A 21,340-nucleotide genomic window follows, 5' to 3' on the forward strand; every position below is an offset into this window, starting at 1 on the left:
GTGAATGTGAGGGGTGGTGATATGATGGTGTTTTCCTCCTGCGTGCATCAGTGAGGGAGAGGGGAGTGTGATGGTGGTGTTTTCCTCCTGCATGCATTAGTAAGATGTGAAGATGGCGGAGCTGCAGATGCTGCTGGAAGAGGAGATTCCTGCTGGTCGAGGGGCTCTGCTGGACAGCTACGCCAACCTAGAGAGAGTCGCCGAGTACTGCGAGAGCAACTACATACAGGTGACATTACAAAACCTTGAAAACATCGGAAACACGGCCAGGTACAGGATGAGAAATGACACGAGAGATTAATGATCCGACTGTTTATGCTGTCGAGTGGCAATGCAGTCGAGCGGACTGAATTCACCGCGTATTATTATTGCTTGTAATTCATACTGGATTATATTACACTAGTTCGACACTTAACACACTTTATATGCGTTTTGTTGTCTATTTTCATTGGTTTTGTACAGATATGGGGCCTCAAACGCTGAGCTAGTACGTTAGGCTAACGTGCTAGCTGAAGCGAAACCAATGGGTAAACCTCAATTGTATCACATCAAAAGACCGTTTACTTTGCCTCTGTTTAAATATAGTATGAACGTATTAGTTGTATATGCATAATTAAAACAAAGTGATATGATTTAAAGTGGTGTATTAATGTGTAATACCGTTTGTGAAGATATTTTAATCAAAGCAGCACAGTGTTTTTGAAGTTAGCTCTGCTGCTAAATTCTGCTGGCTTATGGACTTTTATTTGGTTAATGCGCTTTTTAGTGTAAATATCTATTCATGTTAGTGTTTTTACTAGTTTGCTATTATTAGGGTGTTGTTTGGGTTAGTTTATTGTCGAGAGCGAATGTGTACAGTTTTCTGTTTTAGTATTTTGGTAACGTTACTATCGCGTTTACTATTGATTTGCATGTTCGAAATCGCAACATTTTACTATGGTATACATGATTAACTGTGGTAGCTTTTCATGACAGATATGGTGGTTATAGTTAGGGTTAGGTTCATATCTGCCTTTTGCCAACAAATACCGTTTGTTTGTTAGTTATGTTTGTCCAATCATAGCAATGCAGTGCTTGCTTACTATGATATCGAGACTTAGGTCTCTGCAGAGCAAAAGTGGGCGTTTATCACCATGTGGGTGGTTTAAAACTGCTGGGTGTTTCTGAATCATGCAATCTAAATGATCCCCCTTACCCAACCCCACCCCTAAACCTAACGTCACTACTACATCAACCAATCAGGTATCATGGTGTAAAAACACCTTGATCTTGTAACTCCCATTACTTTCCTGCAGAGACCTATACTTGATGATATCACACAATTACCAGAGTTAAATTAGAGCTACTATGCTAGAACTATAGTGAATTAAGTTTTTCCAGCTAGCATGAGTTTGATGATTCACTCTGGAATCTGTGAAGTGCTTCTGGAACAATAAAATGAATGACTAAATTTGTGTTATTTTCAGCATTGCTGGGAGATCCACAGAAGTGGTTCTCTGTTTAGTGTTTGTAGTCCTTCAGAAATAGAGAATCAGAAATAAAACTTTTGACATTTATTGCTCCAAAAAAAAAAAAAAAACAGAGCGTGTCACATGGACCCAGGCAGATCAGTGACTGGATGTCACTGGAAAATTAGTTTGTACACTGTGGATGCTGAATCCAGTACTTTTGAGTCATGATGTGTTCCTGAAATATTGCATACTTGTCTAGCGTTTGCTGCCCTGTTAAAGCTGAAGGGTTAGATTAAGAGTGAGAGCTCACATTTGTAATGTGTTAAACAGGTTTTGCTTTGTGGTTTGACTCAGGGGGGTTTCAGATCATATTGTACCTGATTCAGGCTCAGGAATCATGCAGAGCACACAGTCATGCTCTATGAATGCATTTTGTTATGTCATCTGAAAAGAAAGTCTGTTAGTTGTGAGTAAATTGTGAATATTGTATTTTTTTTTCTCTTAGCTTTGTCACAGTGGGTTCAGAAATGCCACAAATAGCTTCTTGTGACCAAGCTTGGATTTCTGTCCATGGCAGCATTTAGCTGGGGTTGATATGAGTCTTGCTTGCATATGTCTGTGGTCTGGTTTTAGTTTAGTATGGAACCCAATATTTTCCACTTCCTGAATTCATGCATATTGCATACAGATATGTTCGTGAATTCAGACGGGTTCTCATTCTTGTAAGGAAGTTTATTTGCACAAATAAGTCCGATCACATTTGTTTTTTGTTCTGAGAAGTTCATATTAATAGATAATTGTTATATTATTCTGCACGTCATCTTCATATGCATTTGATAGAAACATTAATGCATTTTGGACCTCTAGTGTTTTACTGAATGAAATGGGGTCTGATGTTTTCCTCAAAGCGTTAATGACTAAAGGTATTTATCTCTTGGGCTGCATTAACTGTTCTCCAATAGTTTATCTCCTCATCATAACATTCAAACCCTGTAAACCCTGTTGTGGAACACCAAATGGCTAAATGTCCTTATATTAAAAATAAAGAAGATGAAACTACAATAAAAGTAGTACTAGGACTTTTCCGATTCCAAGTCTTCAAAAGCCATTTGATTGTAATTCCCTGAAAATCTGAATTGGAGCTCACAAATCTCTTTTACTTGTGTTTAATTAAAGTTAACTTATCTTTCATGACAGATAGAACATTATTTTTGACTCCAAATCACCCTTGGTTCTTGCAAGTGTTGCATTGTAATCTGTCACATGGCATCTAATATCATGACTGTAAATTAGATTTAATTATTCAAATATTCATTATCAGTGTGTGTCATTATTCAATATCAGTATGTAAGCAACAGCCATTTTGAGGCCATTCCTTACATAAAGCTTTCGTATGGCTGTTGAAGACCTGAAATATAGTGCACAAACTAGGATTGTGACGATAGTATTGTGTATCGACAATAGTTATTGAGATATTGCCTGTTGCCATTGACTAAATAAAGATGATAATAATGGTAATATAATATTAGGGCTAATTTGTTCCATCATATTTAAATTTCCGCGGTTTTACACGGTGTTGCGCTTTATAACCAGTCACACACGAATACGTTACAGTGAATTTTACTGCACAGCTCTAGAGATGAGAAATGATAAAGGCTACAACATATTAAAAGTGTTTTGATAATGTGTTCATGACTGTGAATGTCAGTTTTTGATGATCAAGAATACAATTATGATGTTGTTTACGGGATAACATCGCTAGCTAGCTAACATTAGCCTAAACACTTCCAATAGTGTTTAGTTGTCAGCCTTTAGATGTACAATTATATGTAGGTACTCTCCTGGGATTACCAGGCTCGGCATATAAAATTATATGTTGTTAAATGTTAAATAACATGTTAATGCCGCTATCATTATTTACAGTGTTGCAATTATTTTGTTCCTCAGTTTCTGACAAGAATGAGGCAGGAGAGGTCCCTGTGAGGGTCTCAAGAGTCTCTACCTATATATACACCAAAACATCAAATGACGCTTTACCAGAAGTTTACGAGCTGGCTTATCTTAATGCGGAAGTTCTAAAGAACACTCCGTGCATATGGTCAATTGTCTCATCATAAACAACGAAGTGCAGATGTACATGCGATGTAAGTATAAGAGATTTATTCATCATACAGTGTAGATGGCTTCATTGATTATAACGAGTGTTTTTTTTTAAGTGCATAAACTCGCGCTAGACTGAAGTCAGTGATGATGTTCTTTTGATAATGTAAATATTCTTTTTTCCGTTTTCTGCTGTTTGAATATCTGAGCAAATTTAAGCATTCTAATTAGTAATTTATAATGTTTTTATCAAATTGTCAAAACAAATTCAGTCATAGAAATATATTTTGTGACATTACATCTATATGCTATTTTACTTCAAAGATATAATGTGTAGTTAATAGATGATACTAACATTAGGCTACTTTTAGCCTTACCCTGGAGTTTTTTCACTCTTTGGCTATGAAACTAGGTAAGTAAATAAATTAGCATGATAATATCATGTATTGGCGACCTCACAGGTTGACAGTAGGATAATATGTTTATGGAGCATATCGCCCAAAATTAGCACAAACCAAGTAGATGCTTTTTTTTAAGCTTGACACTGGCATAATTAATCACCATCCATTGTTGTTAAATGGAAAATAGCAATTCTGCTTAACGTTTCCTTTTGTATTTCATGGAAGAAACAAAATAATGTGCATTGGAGTGACAATGGGTGGCCTTTGGGGGAACTAATGACTAATGGTTAGCTCGGGCACAGGAGTAAGACTCAGTCAGCTGATATTTATACTACTATTTTAGTTGGATTTGATATGAATTAGCTTTGGCTGATATGTTTTGAAGGCTATCAGGTGTGTTTCTCTCAGACTTTGAGTTCCACACACTACCCTCCTCCCCCGCTATCCTCACTCACTGTACCGTTCATCACTGGACCTGCCCATATATTTGACAGCATCAACATGGATACACCAGAAGGGAATGAATGATGATTGTAGGCGGCCAATGATTCATTGACTTGAGTTTTTGTTTTGTTTTTTCTGTTCCAGTGCTTTGCTCTGATTGGTTGCCGCAGTTTCTGTTTTGCGCATTCATATAAAGGAAATTAAGAATGAACGGGAGAATAGTTGTGTGATATTGACAAAAAAAAATTATACTCAAACTGGAATTAAACAAAGTTTGAGTGTATTTTTGTGTTGGTGCGTTGGCTGTTTTTTCTATAAATATTGATTTTATTTGTTTATTACTTTTAATATGAAACTAACTAAATCTAAATGTGAGTGATGGCAACTAAGTCACTGTCTTAAGCAAGTCGTTGAGTCATTTATTAACAGATTTGTTTAAATGAAGTGAAGTGAAGTGACATTCAGCCAAGCATGGTGACCCATACTCAGAATTTAACCCATCCAAAGTGCACACACACAGCAGTGAACACACACCCGGAGCAGTGGGCAGCCATTTATGCTGCGGCGCCCGGGGAGCAGTTGGGGGTTCAGTGCCTTGCTCAAGGACACCTAAGTCGTGGTATTGCTGGCCCGAGACTTGAACCCACAACTCTAGGGTTAGGAGTCAAACACTAGGCCACGACTTCCCCAAGTGATTGAATGACTGATTCATTCATTCAGGAGCAAAATAAAGTGACTGAATTTATGAATTGGTCATTGAATCATCGACTCACTCGTTTCATTCAAAAACACTGATTCATTCAGAGACATGGAACAGTTCTTCTGTGGCTTTGTTTGAAAATGTTTTCAGTGATGACAGACAATATTGTGTCTAAAATGTATATCACCTAATATTAACTTGTTTATTCAGCTGTTGGATAAAATCAGTCACATAAATTGCAATGATGCTGATATCGTGGAAAGCACTCTTGCGTGTGAAATTGCTTAACTATATCACATGATATACATTTAAAAAAATCTCATACAGGGAATTTTTCCTTCGATATCTTGAATTTTGGGGGCGTTTTAATAGGCTGCAAAATAAAATGAAAGCATACACTCTCAAGACACACTCAATAATGTCAGCACGCACACCGTACAAACAATTATTACATTATAGTATATATTATATGAAACCAAATTGCACTCTCCTAAAGGAGAGTGTTAACAAGGGAACAGAAATTAGGCCACGAGTCAATGTCATGTTCTCTTTCACCTCTATTCATCCTTCTGTGCTGAGATTAACACACACTCACACTTTCTCTCTCTCTCTCTACTCTTCCTTTTCTTTCCACCTAGTCTCCAGATAAGCACAGAGCTCTAGAAGAAACCAAAAGCTACACTACTCAGTCTTTGGCCAGCGTAGCGTATCTGATCAACACTCTCGCCAACAATGTGCTCCAGATGCTGGATATACAGGCATCTCAGCTACGCCGCATGGAGTCGTCCATCAACCACATCTCACAGGTGCTTTTTACTGCTATACAAATAACTGCTAGTGTGGGTATCTTCTACTTGATGAGCAGTAGTTATGTTGCTTCTACATTCAGGTAATTTTCTAAAGCAAGCATCACTAGTAAAATATTACTACTTAGTCAATTATTTATTCAAATCAATAACCCTAAGTATTCAACTTTGGTCAATAGCAGTACCTTTATATTAATCAAAATAGATTTATTAATTAATTTACAGGTGAAAGTATTTTATTGTCAACTGACTTTTGAAAACTCGTTTACGGACTACTTGTGTCATTCATGTTTTACTTTAAGGCTCTTCTTGATTTTAACATGGTTTTGATTTCATGCTCAAACCTGTAATTTAATGTATTTCCATGTACATTTTTGCATGCATCAAATCATATGATGACATTCCTCCACAGACGGTGGACATCCATAAAGAGAAGGTGGCCAGGCGAGAGATTGGCATCCTCACCACCAATAAGAACACTTCCCGCACGCACAAGATCATTGCACCAGCCAATCCTGAGAGGCCTGTACGCTACATCCGCAAGCCCATTGACTACAGTCAGCTGGATGACTTAGGCCATGGCGTAAAGGTAGGGATGAAGCCAGTTTATATGTGCGACCAACTTGAACTTGATGCTAAACCTGCATGGGAAAGTCATTCACCCTCACAAAAAATTCCCAAATGTCTATTGAAATGACTCAACCCAACTCAAGCATCTGTTATAAGACTTTTTGCCTGGTTAAATAAATTATGGTTGTCTGTGAATACCTTTTGCGCAATTCTGCTTTCACACCGCTAGTCAGCTGCTATATCAGCCTGCAAAAAAAAAAAAAATAGTATGCACCTTTTAATATTAATAATATTGCCATGCAACACTAGTTTATATGAATGTATTTTGCTTCGGATGATATGGACTGCTCTGCCTAACTAGCTGCTCTGTGTGTGTTTGCATGTTTGTGAGTTCCTCTTTACTCTTCAGACTAACTGTTTGCATCTTTTCTCTCCTCACCTCTCTTATTGCCTTCATTTCTGAGTGTAGTGGTTACTAAGGTTTAAGGTAAGGATTCAGTTGGTCTTTGGTTGATGTGTGTTTAGCAGTGTTAATTTTGACACGAAATTTTAATTTAGTTTTAGTCTTAGTCTTTTGACTATAATTCTTTTTAGTTTTAGTCAAGTTTTAGTCATCTGATTTGTTTTAATTTTAGTCTAATTTTAGTCGACTAAAATTGCTTGGTATTTTAGTCGACTAAAATAAGACTAAAATCAATAACAGATTTACTAGACAATTTTTTACAGCTGGTATAGGAAACAAACTTAACCAAAATATATAAAACACAAATTCAACTTTATTTCAACACAACTGTGTCTTTATTTCTATTCAAAAGCTTTTATGCAGCAACAAACACTGTCATGATAATGTAAACAATAACTAGCTGCCAATTGACCATCAATAAAAGAAAAATATCGTTAGGTCCAGGACCTTAAAGCTTACAGCTGAGCTGAACAAGGAGTGCATACATTTAAAGTAAATATTTAATAAGTTGGCAGCTAGGTGGATAAAAAAAAAGTAACAAGATTTTATAAGGTATTCATTTGTCTAGCAATATTGTATGTTTTAAATACTACAATATTGCTAGATTTGTATGTATAATGATAGGATGTGAACATTCATGTTTCACATGACTAATATAGAAATATTTGTGATATTGTCAACAAGTAGAACATTATAAAATATACTAAACATTAGTATTAATCAAATGTATTTATCATGATATTACGTATTAGTATTGTGCTCTCATCTAACTTGAAGAAGGGGCTATTTTACAGTACTTTTCAGTTCGTAATATTTAATGCTACAACATCTACGCACTGCAGTCTTCCAGTTTTGCTTAGCTCAATAAACAAAAGAACATCGTTGTGAAATTACATTTGAGAAAATGTCCGGGTGGCTCGTCTGTAAATGTCTTTTCAAATTGGTGGTGTTTTTGTCACGAATGAGCGCTCCGCGTGCTTTACACTTCGTTTTGTTTTGTTCGTCGTCAAACGTGAAGTGAGCTGTGGACATTTTGTCGCTCTTTTCGACATCACCTCTTCGAATGCCGTCTTCCCGGGAGCTCATTTAAAAAACTGAAAACCTTCGCTTCACGTCTCAATAAGTCAGGCTCTGATTGGTTCTCTTCTCTCATGCAGTCTCTCCTGTTCCGTTTTGTTGGTTCTTTTGTTCATTCCTCGCATCTCTCCCGTCTGCTGATTTGATTTTCGTCACAGTCTATTTTCGTCTCGTCCTTTATTCGTTGACGATAATGTCAATCAATTTAGTCATAGTTTTAGTCTCTATCAGTGCCTTCTATTTTAGTTTTCGTTTCGTTTTCGTCTGCAAAAATATATTCGTGACGAAAATAATGACGAAAATATTTAGTCAACGAAATTAACACTGGTGTTTAGTGTATGTGGTGGAATGTCCGTGTCTTTACTTTTTAATACTGATAATGATATTTGACACTTGCCCCACAGGTCAATGCCCAGAATATGAAAGCAGGTACAACTCCACGCACAGCTGCCCCAACCCAGAAACCACCCAGCCCTCCCGGCCCGGGCAAAGGAACCCTGAGGTAAGTACATTTGCAAAGGCTTTTATATATATATTTTTTTACTTTTATCTTGATTATATTTATTAAATGAAAGCAATAATTTGTCAGGAAATGGCAATTATATATTTTTGAAATATTTATCTAAACTACTCATGACTACCTGTAAATATCAAACATAACTGAAAACGTTTTCAAAAGTCCATACTGAAACAACTACATTGAAACAAGCATAAAAAAATGAGTGAGTGCATTACAGCCTTCAGGTCTCAGAACATTTCTGGCTGATGTGAATTGTTTTGGCATATTTCAGTGCAAAAAGCTTAACTTGCATTATAAATGGACATAAAAATGTATGAAATGTCCCCTTTGAATTGTTTGATTGTGCTCATGTTGATCTGGTGGTTGAAAAGGACATTCTCTTTGTCTCTTCTCTCCATCTCTTATCTAATCTCTATTCCTGGCAGCCAGGCTCGCACACATCTACGAATGTTTGTATTGTAGTTAACGGTTTTGGCTTGTTCTCTGTTCAGGGACTGAAGCGTTCTGGATCTGTGTGTTTCAGTCTTTGTGCCTTTTTCTGCCACTGCAGGTCACTGTGGAGAAAAGACTCATGTGTTTGTGCTGTGTTATTATTATTATTTTATGTCATTGAGTTTTTACAGCTGATGTTTGTTACTGTTAAATCTCAGTTGTGTTCTTCCCGCTCATTCACATGTCCACTGCCCAAACCCCTCACTGTCACCATGGCAACACAACGGCCAACCACAAGCAATGCAGACAACCTTCTGGCCTTAATGCAACACAACAGGCTCCTTTAAATATATAAAGACACATGACAGATTCCTGCTAGTATGGGAAGAAAAAACAGCCCGAAAGTGGGATGAAACAGCACGGTATTAAAGAGTTCATGCCGCACCTTCCTGTCATAGGCACGACTCAATGCACTGAGTGGCGCGACTGACTCTACATGTGTTTTGAGCTCCACCAAAGGGACAGTTGTTAATGACACAGATCAATTAAAATAGCGCAACTCGAACATTGTTCTATTCATACTGCTCTGCAGATGTAAATGTGTTTTCCCCTGCACATAACATAATGAAGATCAATATTAAGTTATTACATTTCTTTTGCTTTTTATTAGGGCTGGGCAAGTTAAAGCATTATTATATTGGTCATTAACGCAGTTTTTTATTATTACGAAAGTCCATTTCTCAGTGGCTCTAAATACACATACAGACAAATCATGGGTCACAGGAGGGGATGCTCCCGATCAAATAATTTAGGCTTCTCATCAACATTCACTAACCACTGTCCACTGTTATTTTTAACAAAAAAGAATGCAACGGGCTTGTAATCATGACTTTATAAGTTGGAAATAGAAAGTTTCCAATAGCACTTGAAGACAGTTGAGTGAATCATTTTGTTATTTTTGTGGTTTATTATTTTGAGTCGTATGGGACACAGTAACACACGTCCCTCTCACATATATTGCTTTACAGATCTATCGCTTTTGCCGCTCAGAAATATTAATGCAATCATGCTGCAAATTTCAGAAGATCTGCGCTCCGGTGTGGTTAGTGCTCACACTCACTGATCTATATCTAACTGATCCTTGCTCTTGCCCACCTCTTCCAACTAAGCCAGGGACTTCTAAACGGAGTGATCACATTAGTCAAATGCTCTCCAGCACGGTTAAGATTGCCTAGTGTGGGAACACCCTAATTATTTTCCCACATCCCGCACACAAAAGTTTCTACCCGCACATCAAGTGTTGTCCCGCGCCACACTCTGCTGTGATGGGTCCCGCGATCGTGCAGGTCTCTATTAGGAAGATGCCTGTTATAATGTTATGATCGAGGCTCTGGCCTCTGAGCATAACTTGTTTTTCTGAAACAAACTATGAAATATTTTCTATAAAAATGTTAATGTCCTGGCAGTGACATAGCTTGTTTTATATTTAATTACATTAATGTTATAAGTTGAGATTTAGGCTACAATAAATGGTTCAACTGCTATTATGTAAATCTAAATCTAAAATCTAAAATCTTAAATCTAAAATATGCCTTGATGAATGAAACCATAAATAATTTTTGAGCCGCCATTTAATGTGACTTTTGGTGTGTTTGGCTTCTGGTACTCTAGGCAAGGGCGGTATGACAATATATGCTATGCAGGAGTAAGAATCTAGTGCTGGTAGGGTGTTCTGCATTAAGTTCCATTTTTTACCCATAAGAGCAATGAAGAAACATAGAGTAAAGTAAAAATGCAGAGTGCGATGTGTCCCAGGGAAGTTAAGATGAGGAAAAGTACAGTTGATAGTCGTTTACATTTGCTGAGCTACATTACTCCATTATGATAGACTGCTGTGTGCTTAACACAAGTGAATTTGTCTCCCCTCACCAGAATTTTGAATCTATTTGTTTTATGATATTTTATTTACTATTTATTATTTTGTGTATGAAAAGCTGACTTTTGATAAAATTGACATTTATGAATAACATATCTTTTGGTTTGCAAAAAAAAGAAAAGAAAAGAAAGAAATTCATATTAAAAGAAAATAAGGATTAACCAGTATTGCTTTTTATATAACCAATACAATATTTAGTTTTAGTATATTAATTATCTTACTCATTTCTATTTCATATGTAATGTATACGGCACATTTATATAATAGACAACTTCATAATAATAATAATACATTTGTTTATTAACTAAACAATAGAACATTGCCTTTAGAAAATGTCATTAATAATAAATGATGATGTTACATTAAATGATTTCATTCTTTCACTGTGTCTAACTGTTAAGATAAAATGCTACATATATCTCACATGAGAAGGAACTAACACTGTTATTTCCTGTTGAATGCACAGTGGTGTCACATTTATTGGTAAACTCTATTAGAGAACCACTAACTGAAAAGTGTAAAAAGTATTGGTCAAACCAATTTTTGGTCTACTTCTAATAAAGTCTATTTTTATTTGTCAAGTATTTAATTCACTATATTATCTTATGGTATTGTCAGGTCACTATTTATTATTTAAACCTATTAATATTTTTTTTTAAAGCAAAAATAACTGTATTTTCATACATTGTTTAAATATTGATATTATTTGTAGATCCAGACATAAAATTACTCATACTTTGATCTATTTTGGTCATAATGCCCACCATAATCTATAAATTAGACATGACTCATGAGGGTTTGCTTTACTGTTGTGATGTTCTAAATGGATTTTCAGACTACAAGATGTGACACAAGATCTCCCAGTATGTAATTATTGGAGTCTGTCTTCAATGATATTTGACTCCACCCCTTAGTGGATATTGAAATATTTTAACCACACCCCCCACCCCTCGGCAGGCGCCACTCCCCTTACCGGACGCTCGAACCTGTGCGTCCACCTGTCATCCCTAACGACTATGTGCAGAGTCCAACACGAAACACCGCACCACCCCTGCAGAGCCCGGCTAGAACTGCATCCCTTAATCAGAGGACCCGCACACACAGGTACTCACACTCACACACACACACACACACAGCATTATCCCCTGGGCAGGCTTAAAAAAATAAACTTTGAAAAGGAAAATAAAGGTCCCTCAAACTTCTCACCCTCTTTTTCCGCATCCTCTTTCCTTTCCCGTCTGACCTTCCTGTCACTGTTCTGTTTTTAAGCTGTCTTTGTTTGGTGTCTGTTGCAGTGTGACTTTTGGCCAAAGTAACAGTCACTCACTAACTTTCTCTTTTCTTCTCCTTTGCTTTCTGTCTCTCTTGCTTGGATCTTTTCTTGGGTTCAGACAACCATAGCCTACTTAAAGAAGAGCTCTTTCCTGCTCTTTCTTCACTCACCGTCTTTTTCTATTTCAGTCTTTCTTACCCGTAACTATTCATCTTTTTGCTGTGTGCATTCTCAGCGTTCTGATTTTGAGAGTCTAAGGGGACAAACAGAGAGCACATAATAACATTCTTACAGAACGCTTCCTCCTCTTTCTCTTCTCAGATTCTCACCCACAATTCCTCAATTCATGACCATGCGAGATGTGTATGAAGAGAACTATCTTTGTACATTAATACAGTACTCTTCAAGGTTTTTTTTTATGTAATTTGGTCAAGTGGATATGAATGTTGGCTGATTGTATCTGGAAATACTTCTGCTTGACATTAGCTGATAGTCTAACAATGGCCAAATATTGTCAGAATTATTTTTGAATCAGTCTTCCACTATTATTATCAACTTACCTGAAAATGGTCAAGTATTCTTCATAGTCATTTAATCATTCCACCACTAGTTAGTCTGAAAATAACCCAAGTAATGTCTTTATTACCTTGAGTCATCTATTGGTAATCTAGATATGGCTAAATACAAGCTATATATCGTTCAGGCCAATTTAATTATTTTATCTCTAGTTATCAGAAGATAATCTGAAAATATTATTTTATTTTATTATTAATTATTATTATTATTATTCATTTTTTTTATTATTATTTTATTATTAATTAATTGGCCTGGTCAATAAAATTTTGCTGAAATTTGCTGAAATTATTATTATTTTTATTTATTTTTTGTAAGGGACGGCATGAATTGTGCAATGCTGAATGTAATGTTTTACAGCTAATTACATGTTCTTCCTTTAAAATGACTTTTCTTTTCTGTTGACATTACTGTTGAGTAATGGAAACCAAACAGTTATTTAGCCCTTATATTCAGTCTGACTCCATTCTGGTACAACCGCTGTTGGGGATCTTATCAGTTCTCGAAGGACAAAAATGAAGTCCCTCCCTAAATTTTTTGCCCCTGGTTCCTTATCCTGACTCGGAAATATGTGATGGAAGTTATGGAAGTAAAATGTTCATGCCGCTCTCCTGTCATAGGCACGTCTCTTGACCATTGTTAATTGACCTTAACTTGCATGATGTGTTTTGTGTGTGTCAGCAGTGGCAGCAGCGGTGGCAGTCATCCCAGCAGTCGCAGTAGCAGTAGAGAGAACAGTGGGAGTGGAAGCGTGGGCGTGCCCATCGCTGTGCCAACCCCTGCCCCGCCCACAGCCTTTCCCGGTGAGATTCCTGCTCTTTGTGTAATCAAGTATTAGTAAATTAATCTGAGAACTGTCCAGGGTTCTGAAGAACATATCATTGTTACTGTATTGAAGGCTATTTCCTGTCCCACTATTAGTGATGATAACTTCTCTTTCTGTTCACTGCCTCTTTATTTCTTCTCTTTTTAATCGCTGCTTCTACCCCTCCTCCCGATGGCCCTGTATTTTCTTTGACATTTCTTCCCTCTGTTCTATCACTCTTGTTCTCTTCTCCCCTGGGCTTCCTGTCTCTTTACGGCACGTGGGCTGCAGGTACAACACCTGCCCTTCCCAATCCTCCCAAACCCCCTCCGAGTGTTACTATCCCCGCCCCTCCTGTACCTCCGCCACCTCCCACTCCTGAGCCAGCGCCCCCTGCCCCTGCTCTGCCAGCAGAGGGCCCTCCTGAATTACCACCACCCCCACAGCTTCCCCCCAACCTTCCCGTTAACACCAACACAAACCCTGCTGCTGCAACTATCACCCCCGCTCAAGGTGAGTCCCCTCATCCCCTCCTCAAATCCATCTCCACACTCTTCCATCTTTGAGTGACAACCTGCACGTGATCATACGTGATTTACCCGACATCACCCAGGATTCATCCCTCCTGCACCTCACCCAGACTTCACCTGCATGGGCTTGGTTTTTCTTGGCTCGCTGTGCATCCGTGCTCCAGCTCTTGGTTGGATTACATTCCCAGTGGCATTTGTCTTCATCACATAATTTAGTCCATCTCTACTTCCTGTTAGTTTTTCTTAGATACTATTCTGGGGTATTTCTTTTTGAGATAAGATGTTTCATAACAAATAAAAGCTAGGAATTTATCACCGTCCAACACATTTACATGGACAGATTGGTTTAAGGATCATATTTTTGTTTATAGCTCTGTTCCAAAACTAGTGATCTGCCTATCTAGACAGTATTTTAAGACATGATTTTTAAGACAAGGTATATGTTCCCTTCTAGGATGTCAGCATTACATGTACCCTTTATGGTGAAGGTAGTTCCATAATCCACTCCAACAAGCTCAGACAAAATGTATCCAGTACTATTGCCAAGCGAGATAAATGTTGTTTATAGTGTATTTAATGGTTTTAGTGTTTTTTAGATTAATTTGTGGATTCTCATTTCCCCTATTTTTTACATTTTAAATGTAGATTGCGTTTGTTGTCATTTAATAGTAACTTAAAATCTTTAAAGGAATAGTTCAGCCAAAAATAAAATTTGTCATATACTCACCCTCATGTTGTTCTTTCTTCTGTTGAAAACAGATATTATAAAGAATATTGGTAACCAATATACTGTTGAAGTCAGTGGCAGATCTTGCACAGGTTTTAAGTTAGTGACACAAATTTGCTGCATTGATCAACAGAAAGCTGCTCGATTTGAAAGTGGCTTATGTGTGAGTGATTCTTTTTGCCACGCTGTACTATTGATAATGACACAAGCTGATGAGTGTTCAAATACACAGTACAGCGGACAGCAGTCAGGAATATTTTAGTTGTTGACACTAGTTGTGTCTCTTGTTTATTTATCATAAGTGCTACTTTTGCAGACCCGCTGTCTATGTGGTGTGATCCACATCAGTGTTCATTTCAGGTAGGATGCTGCCTGTGAAGGTAGCTGCGTCAGCAGAGAGTGTGGCGGCTCACTAGGTTTTCATCAGAGCTTGTGTTTTCAGTTCATTCCATATATCATTGAATGTATCGTAGTCTGCCTATTGTGTATCACGTACTGCTATTCAAAGTAGAAGCAACCGAATTTGTTTTATTAATTCATTTTTTCTCTTTCTCCCAGGCAATGGTCCTCACTTTTACAGTATGAACCGGCCAATGACACGGCACCCCACGCCCTCAGTGGGAGGGTCTCTGCCCTACCGCCGGCCGTCATCAGTTACTGGACAACCCAACAACATGCCTCAAAACACAAATCCAAACATGATCCAAAACCAGCTTAATGGAGGGCCACACTACAACCAAAACCAAGGTAGACACACTAGACATGCTCAAGTGTTCATATAATGGTTGAAATGTATACAATAACTAGAAGAGTAGCTTGTTTGTATGTCATTTAAATCAGTATGCTCAGTCTTACTGTCTTGATCTGATTGCGCTCGCTCTTCTTTAACTTGCCATCTCCTACTGTTTTCTTGTCAACTTCCCCTTCTTTTCATTCCTTTTGTTTCACCCACACTAATTTCTGAACTGAATTACCTCTGTTGTCGGGGTGGGTAGCCCCTATGGCCCCTCCGCCCCCCTCTATTCTCCAGATCACCCCCCAGCTACCGCTCATGGGGTTTGTGGCTCGGGTTCAGGAGACCAGTAAGTTATCCGTTTGAGAATATACTCTCAAATATATGGAAGCCCGTTTCTGCTGCAGAAAAAAATATATATATAAATCTGACTTTTTTCCCCTCACAATTCTGAGTTTGTGTCGTACAATTTGGACCTTTTCCCCCTGAATTCTGAGTATACAGCTTGTTTCAGCCATAGGATAAAAAAATAAAGTAATTGTGATTTGTTTTTATCTCACATTTGATCTATTTATCAAACTATCTCGGAGTTAAAAAAGGTGAGATATAAATTTACAATTGCAAAAAAGTTGTGAATATAGTTATTTGAAAAGTTTTCAAATTTCATGATTGAAGAATTGTGAGATGTAAAATCATAAATCAGAGTGAAAAAGGTCATAATAGTGAGATGTAAACTTAGAATTACAAGTTAAATCTTTTTTTTTTTCATGACATAAACGGGCATCCATGCAAATGTGTCTGTGATAGATTAGTGAATGTTTTTTATTGTCTAACAGCTCTAAACGTGCATGTTTGTGTTCTATATTAAAATGTCTCTATTTCGCATATCTGTTGCATGTTACTTCACATCTGATTCAATCCATCATTAACCTGCTAGAACATAGTGTTAAAGGGCTCATCGGATGAAAATCTGACTTTTCATTTGTTTAAGTCGGTGCATCTACCAACTCAGAAAACGTGTAAAAGAAGAACCCAACAATTTTGGTTTTGTAAGCCTTTCTCTGCAAGTATGTGAGAAAATGAGAAGATCAGATTGCTCTCCCCTCTGACATAGGAAGGGGTTCTTATTATAATGTCACCACCCATTAATCTGCACATTTCCACCCACGGCGCTCGGCCGCCATTGTTGTTTTTGCAAGCAACATCGGTGTACTTGTTCTGACACCATGGCAAGCGTTTGCATAAAAGATGCTAAATGTTATGTTGTTGGCAGCACAGACGAGGAGTGGATTTATTTTATTTTTAGTGGAAATCCCAGAAGGGGGGTGGGTTGCGCAGTAACTCATTATCATTTAAAGAAGCATGGACCAAAACGGGTTGGTGTGAGCAGAGCTGTTTTTGACAAGCCAATAAGGGTGTTGTTTACACAGCCATTGAGTGTTTTTAAGCAAAATGTGTTACAGACGTTTCATGAAGATCCTAATAATAAATTATGCCAACTTGTAGAAATTTTTTGTCTGATGAGCTCTTTTAGACATGCAGGGAATTTCCAACAGTGTGTCCTGCCAGACCCAATAAGATAAGATTTCAGAAACAAGGAATTTGTCACAAGATGCAACAAAATCAATCCTAACCAATCAGAAGAGTGCCTGGGCAGGCTCGTACTTGTAATGAAATAAGTGCATGATTAATAAATTGATACAAAATAAAGTAAAAATAAAAGTAAACTCTTGTAAGATCATACAAAGCACATAGTCAGTTCCTGTGATTGTCATTGGACATATACTTTGTATGTTCTTGTTCCCAGCTGCAGCGTTGCAGAAATAGAGGATTATGTTTTCCTAAAGGTTTCTGGCCAAGAACAATGAAATATTTTTTGGAGAAAAGTACACTGGAATTGTTCAGCTGTTGCTGTTTTAAAGCCTATGTTCTGTAAATACACTTCTTGTTTCATTTGAAGTCAGACATGACTCAAAGTAAAGAATTTAAGTTTCAGTTATTGATAGCTCTTTGAGTAATTCTGTAGAACGGGTGAATAAGAGTCAGACTAATCATTTGTTTGTTTCATCTCATAAGATTTAATTCAGACTGAAATAGTTAAAAGTATAATTTATTAGATGTTGTGGTGAAGAAAACATTAACTTGGACCTTGTTTATCTATAGTGTGTACATGGCTTTAGTGAAGTTCCCTTTTCAAAATAAAAGCTTATTACTGCTGTTTTGAGGTCAGTGGAAATTCTGCCTTCTCTAAATTTAATACTTTCTAACTTCTGTACTAAAACATTTTCCTCCTTCCCCATCCAACATGAGTCATTTGTCTCATATCAACTGAAAGAAGTTAGCCAATTCTCCCAGAAATAGCTTGTGTCTGAGATTTGTTCATCCTTTTAGTCTCAGACGCTCCTCCACCGCCGCCTCCTGCAGAAGAGGTGGAGTTTGAGGAAGCAACCCCACCTCCACCTCCTCCAGAGGACTATGAGGATGAGGAGGGTGGTGATGAGGAAGAGTCAGCGGTGGTGGAGTACAGTGACCCCTACGCTGAAGAAGACCCGCCATGGGCCCCTCGCAGTTACCTGGAGAAAGGTACGTATCTAGCTGTTTCTATCAGTGTGCAGTAGACACTGGTTTGGCTATGTAGGAATGCTCCTGTGGATTTGAATGGATCAAAATCTCCAACACTGTTGGTCATAATTGCATTATAGTAATGTATATCAGATCAGCAATGAAATTGACAATGTTACCATAAATGTTACTTGTAACATACTAGCGCATGTTTTTTTATACAGTTTATACTTTTTATTGAAAATCTATGGTAGCCCATTTTTACTACATAAAAAGAAAATCAATCTTTGGTAAATCATAATTATGACCTAAAAAGTTGGAATTGACAAGTTATAATTAGTGACATTGAGATAAAAATACAAATGACATATGTCAAAATTTCTTGTGTCATTGTGAATATTAGCCAATTACTTTTTATGTCACAATTATGTCTTTATTTACCAAAGTATGATTTATTTATTTATTTATTTTTTGTAGTGGATATGGGCTTCTATAAAAAATTGTAGGGTTTTACATTTTAATTTAATTTGTAGGGTATTAAAATGACATGTGTCGCATTAAAATGTGTCATTATATTAAAAATCTGGAAATTGCTAATTATTTTAATATTATGGCCAATGACCCATAAATAATAAATAAATATATTAATATATTAATGAAATAATATAATATAAATGACATAAATTAAAAAACACAAAAAATTCAGATCACTTAAATTACAAGTAAATAATAAATATATACATAATTGAAATAAAATCTACATAAAAATAATCCCAAACCCAAAAAATAAATTTAAATATAACAAGTAAATTTAGGTATGGATACAGTGTTATTACATTATTACTAAACTAAAACTGAACACCATAAAAAAAGTACATTATTTAAAATAAACTTGGGGTTTGGGGGTATGATCCTCATTTGAGGTGCGAGATGTCTCAAGTTCAGATCCTGGACGAGCCCCCAATTGTTACGACCCTGTCCAGAGTAAAGCCGCAACATAAACTGAAATCAACAATCAACGATCCTTTATACATTTATTTACAAAACCACAAATGAAAGCACAACTTCAGGGGTGAGCAAAGGCTAAAACAACAAACAAACACCAAGCTAGCTCGATCACAGATGATCAGTTGTTTATAACAACATCATCACAATATACAATATTTTGAGTGTAGCAAGGTCTGTCATGTTGTAATACTTAATTACAATAAAAACATAACCAGACATTGTTTTTCTTATCTTTATCACACCATTCCCATCAGTGGTGGCTATTTACGACTACACGCGCGACAAAGAAGATGAGCTATCCTTCCAGGAGGGGGCGATCATTTACGTCATCAAGAAGAACGATGATGGCTGGTTCGAGGGCGTGATGAGCGGGACCACGGGCCTCTTCCCCGGAAACTACGTTGAGTCCATCATGCATTACGCAGACTGAGCCACCGGGTGGCGCCACTGCTCCTCTGTCCATCATCTTCCTCATTCTTTTGAGTGCGCACATACACACACAAACACAAATGAATTCAGCTACACTACATCATCCACACGCTTGTTGCAGACAAACAGACTGAGAGCTGCAGGAAAAACTGCAGCGGTGAAGATTTTAACGGAAAAAAAACTATTGTATAAGATAAATACATTAGGAACATTTATTCATCTCTTAATTTCAATCTCTTAGAAACATGTATCAGAAAAGTGTTGGTTTGCTTGACTTGTGTTGATAGTGATCGCTTTGCTTTCGCTCCTATCCGTCTCTACTCTGGAGGAATGGGTCTGACTAGCAGGACAGGTGCACTTTCTCGTGGAAGACGGCCATCTTGGATGTGCATGTTCCTTTTACATCACCTCTTAACCGTGTGCTGTCCACTGACCAGCAACTGACAGAAAAGCTTTTGCCAAGAATGCCAGAACGGGGAATTTATGCATATTGTTGTGCCAGGTAATAAGAGAGAAGCATGGATTTCTTTAGTTGAATTTCTTTTAAACCGTTACATTTCGAGTGCAGTTCAGTTTGATATCTTTAGCAGGAGGATATACCAAAGGATTTCAGTGGCGTTTGGGACCGACTACAACCTTAACATACTTCTTTTTCACCATTCCTTTATAAGATTTTATTGCTTGAAATATTTGCAAGTACGTGTATTCTTTGTATGTATGATAAAAAGTAAAAAAAAAAAACACTATTAAATATGTTCAGGAAGTTTGTGCCATAAAGAAATGTCCGTTGATGGTCATATTTTTGGACATTAGAGGTTGTTTCTTGAATCTCAGCACCGGATGTGGTGTTCTTCAGGACGAACATGTGTATTGTGATCTTTAACCTCCGATTCATCCCTTTGACCAACTGTGGACTTTAAAGATACAAGACTATTCTATATGTATGTTATATATTGATTTATATGATAGAAATACTATTGTGTTGATGTATGACTGGTGTAGAGACGAGAACCCCATTTATCTGCAATAACAAAGGCACAGTTAGAAAGTCCTCAGTCAACGAGCTATAGATTTTTAAAGCACAAGAGATAAACCTGATCTTAGGGAGACCTTATAAAATGTGAAGTACTGATTTTTGAATGAAGAGATGTTAAAAAACAGAAACCAGCCCAAGTTTTAAAGTATCCTCATACCCACATGCAGATAATGTGGAACAAACTGTACTAATGCACAGAGACTTTTTTTTATCAAATACTTTGATGTCTATATGTAAGTGTGTGAGTGTGTGAAAGCGATTGATTTGACTGGATCATTGGTGAATGACTTGTCTGTGTGCAAATCTTTATTTTCAATGAACGGTCTGTGGTGAGGGTGCGTGAATTGAGTCTTGCATGTTGAACATTTCTGTGATTTTCCTGCTGATGGAGAATAAACTGGATATTTCTGGTCTACTTGCTCACACTTCCTCCAAATACAAGAATCAGATAATGAGAATGTGTTTTTTTACTAATGCACAATGCCATTCCAAGGTCTTACTTTTCTGCATCTTATTCACATTTACAGAAATCTGTCGGCTAAATGTGTAATATTCAGCATCATTACTCCGGTGATCAGTGTCACATGATCCTTCACAAATCAATGCATAATCAATGTTGAAAACAGTTGTGCTGCTTAATATTTATGCATAAACCATGATATTAATTTCTGCTAGTCCCCAAGGCAACATTTCTCATTTTCATTTAGCTGACCTGAAGCCACTTCACTAAAATTGAAACATGAAACTACACTAACACATAAAAA

The 21,340-nt window shown here is 37.1% G+C and overlaps 1 protein-coding gene across 13 annotated transcripts; it reads left to right on the forward strand.

Annotated features, from left to right (window-relative positions):
- The first annotated feature begins 4 nt into the window (after nucleotides 1-4).
- Nucleotides 5-20,989, forward strand: LOC128016171 (abl interactor 2). Of its 13 annotated transcripts, XM_052600630.1 has the most exons (12): nucleotides 68-229; nucleotides 3,399-3,595; nucleotides 5,735-5,902; nucleotides 6,315-6,491; nucleotides 6,942-6,959; nucleotides 8,417-8,514; nucleotides 11,858-12,004; nucleotides 13,428-13,549; nucleotides 15,367-15,555; nucleotides 15,804-15,890; nucleotides 17,933-18,124; nucleotides 19,366-20,989. In XM_052600630.1, the coding sequence occupies exons 3-12, from the start codon at nucleotides 5,840-5,842 to the stop codon at nucleotides 19,539-19,541; spliced, it is 1,269 nt and encodes a 422-aa protein (XP_052456590.1). In that variant the 5' UTR covers nucleotides 68-229; nucleotides 3,399-3,595; nucleotides 5,735-5,839; the 3' UTR covers nucleotides 19,542-20,989. The 13 variants fall into 13 exon arrangements, with proteins under 13 accessions (XP_052456592.1, XP_052456581.1, XP_052456593.1 ...); XM_052600632.1 differs by lacking the exons at nucleotides 3,399-3,595; nucleotides 6,942-6,959 and adding an exon at nucleotides 13,843-14,064 and having other exon boundaries at nucleotides 5-229; XM_052600621.1 differs by lacking the exon at nucleotides 3,399-3,595 and having other exon boundaries at nucleotides 12-229; nucleotides 13,431-13,549.
- The last annotated feature ends 351 nt before the right edge of the window (nucleotides 20,990-21,340 follow it).

Source organism: Carassius gibelio, chromosome A6, assembly GCF_023724105.1.
Source record: "Carassius gibelio isolate Cgi1373 ecotype wild population from Czech Republic chromosome A6, carGib1.2-hapl.c, whole genome shotgun sequence".
NCBI classification, from domain to species: Eukaryota; Metazoa; Chordata; class Actinopteri; order Cypriniformes; family Cyprinidae; genus Carassius; species Carassius gibelio.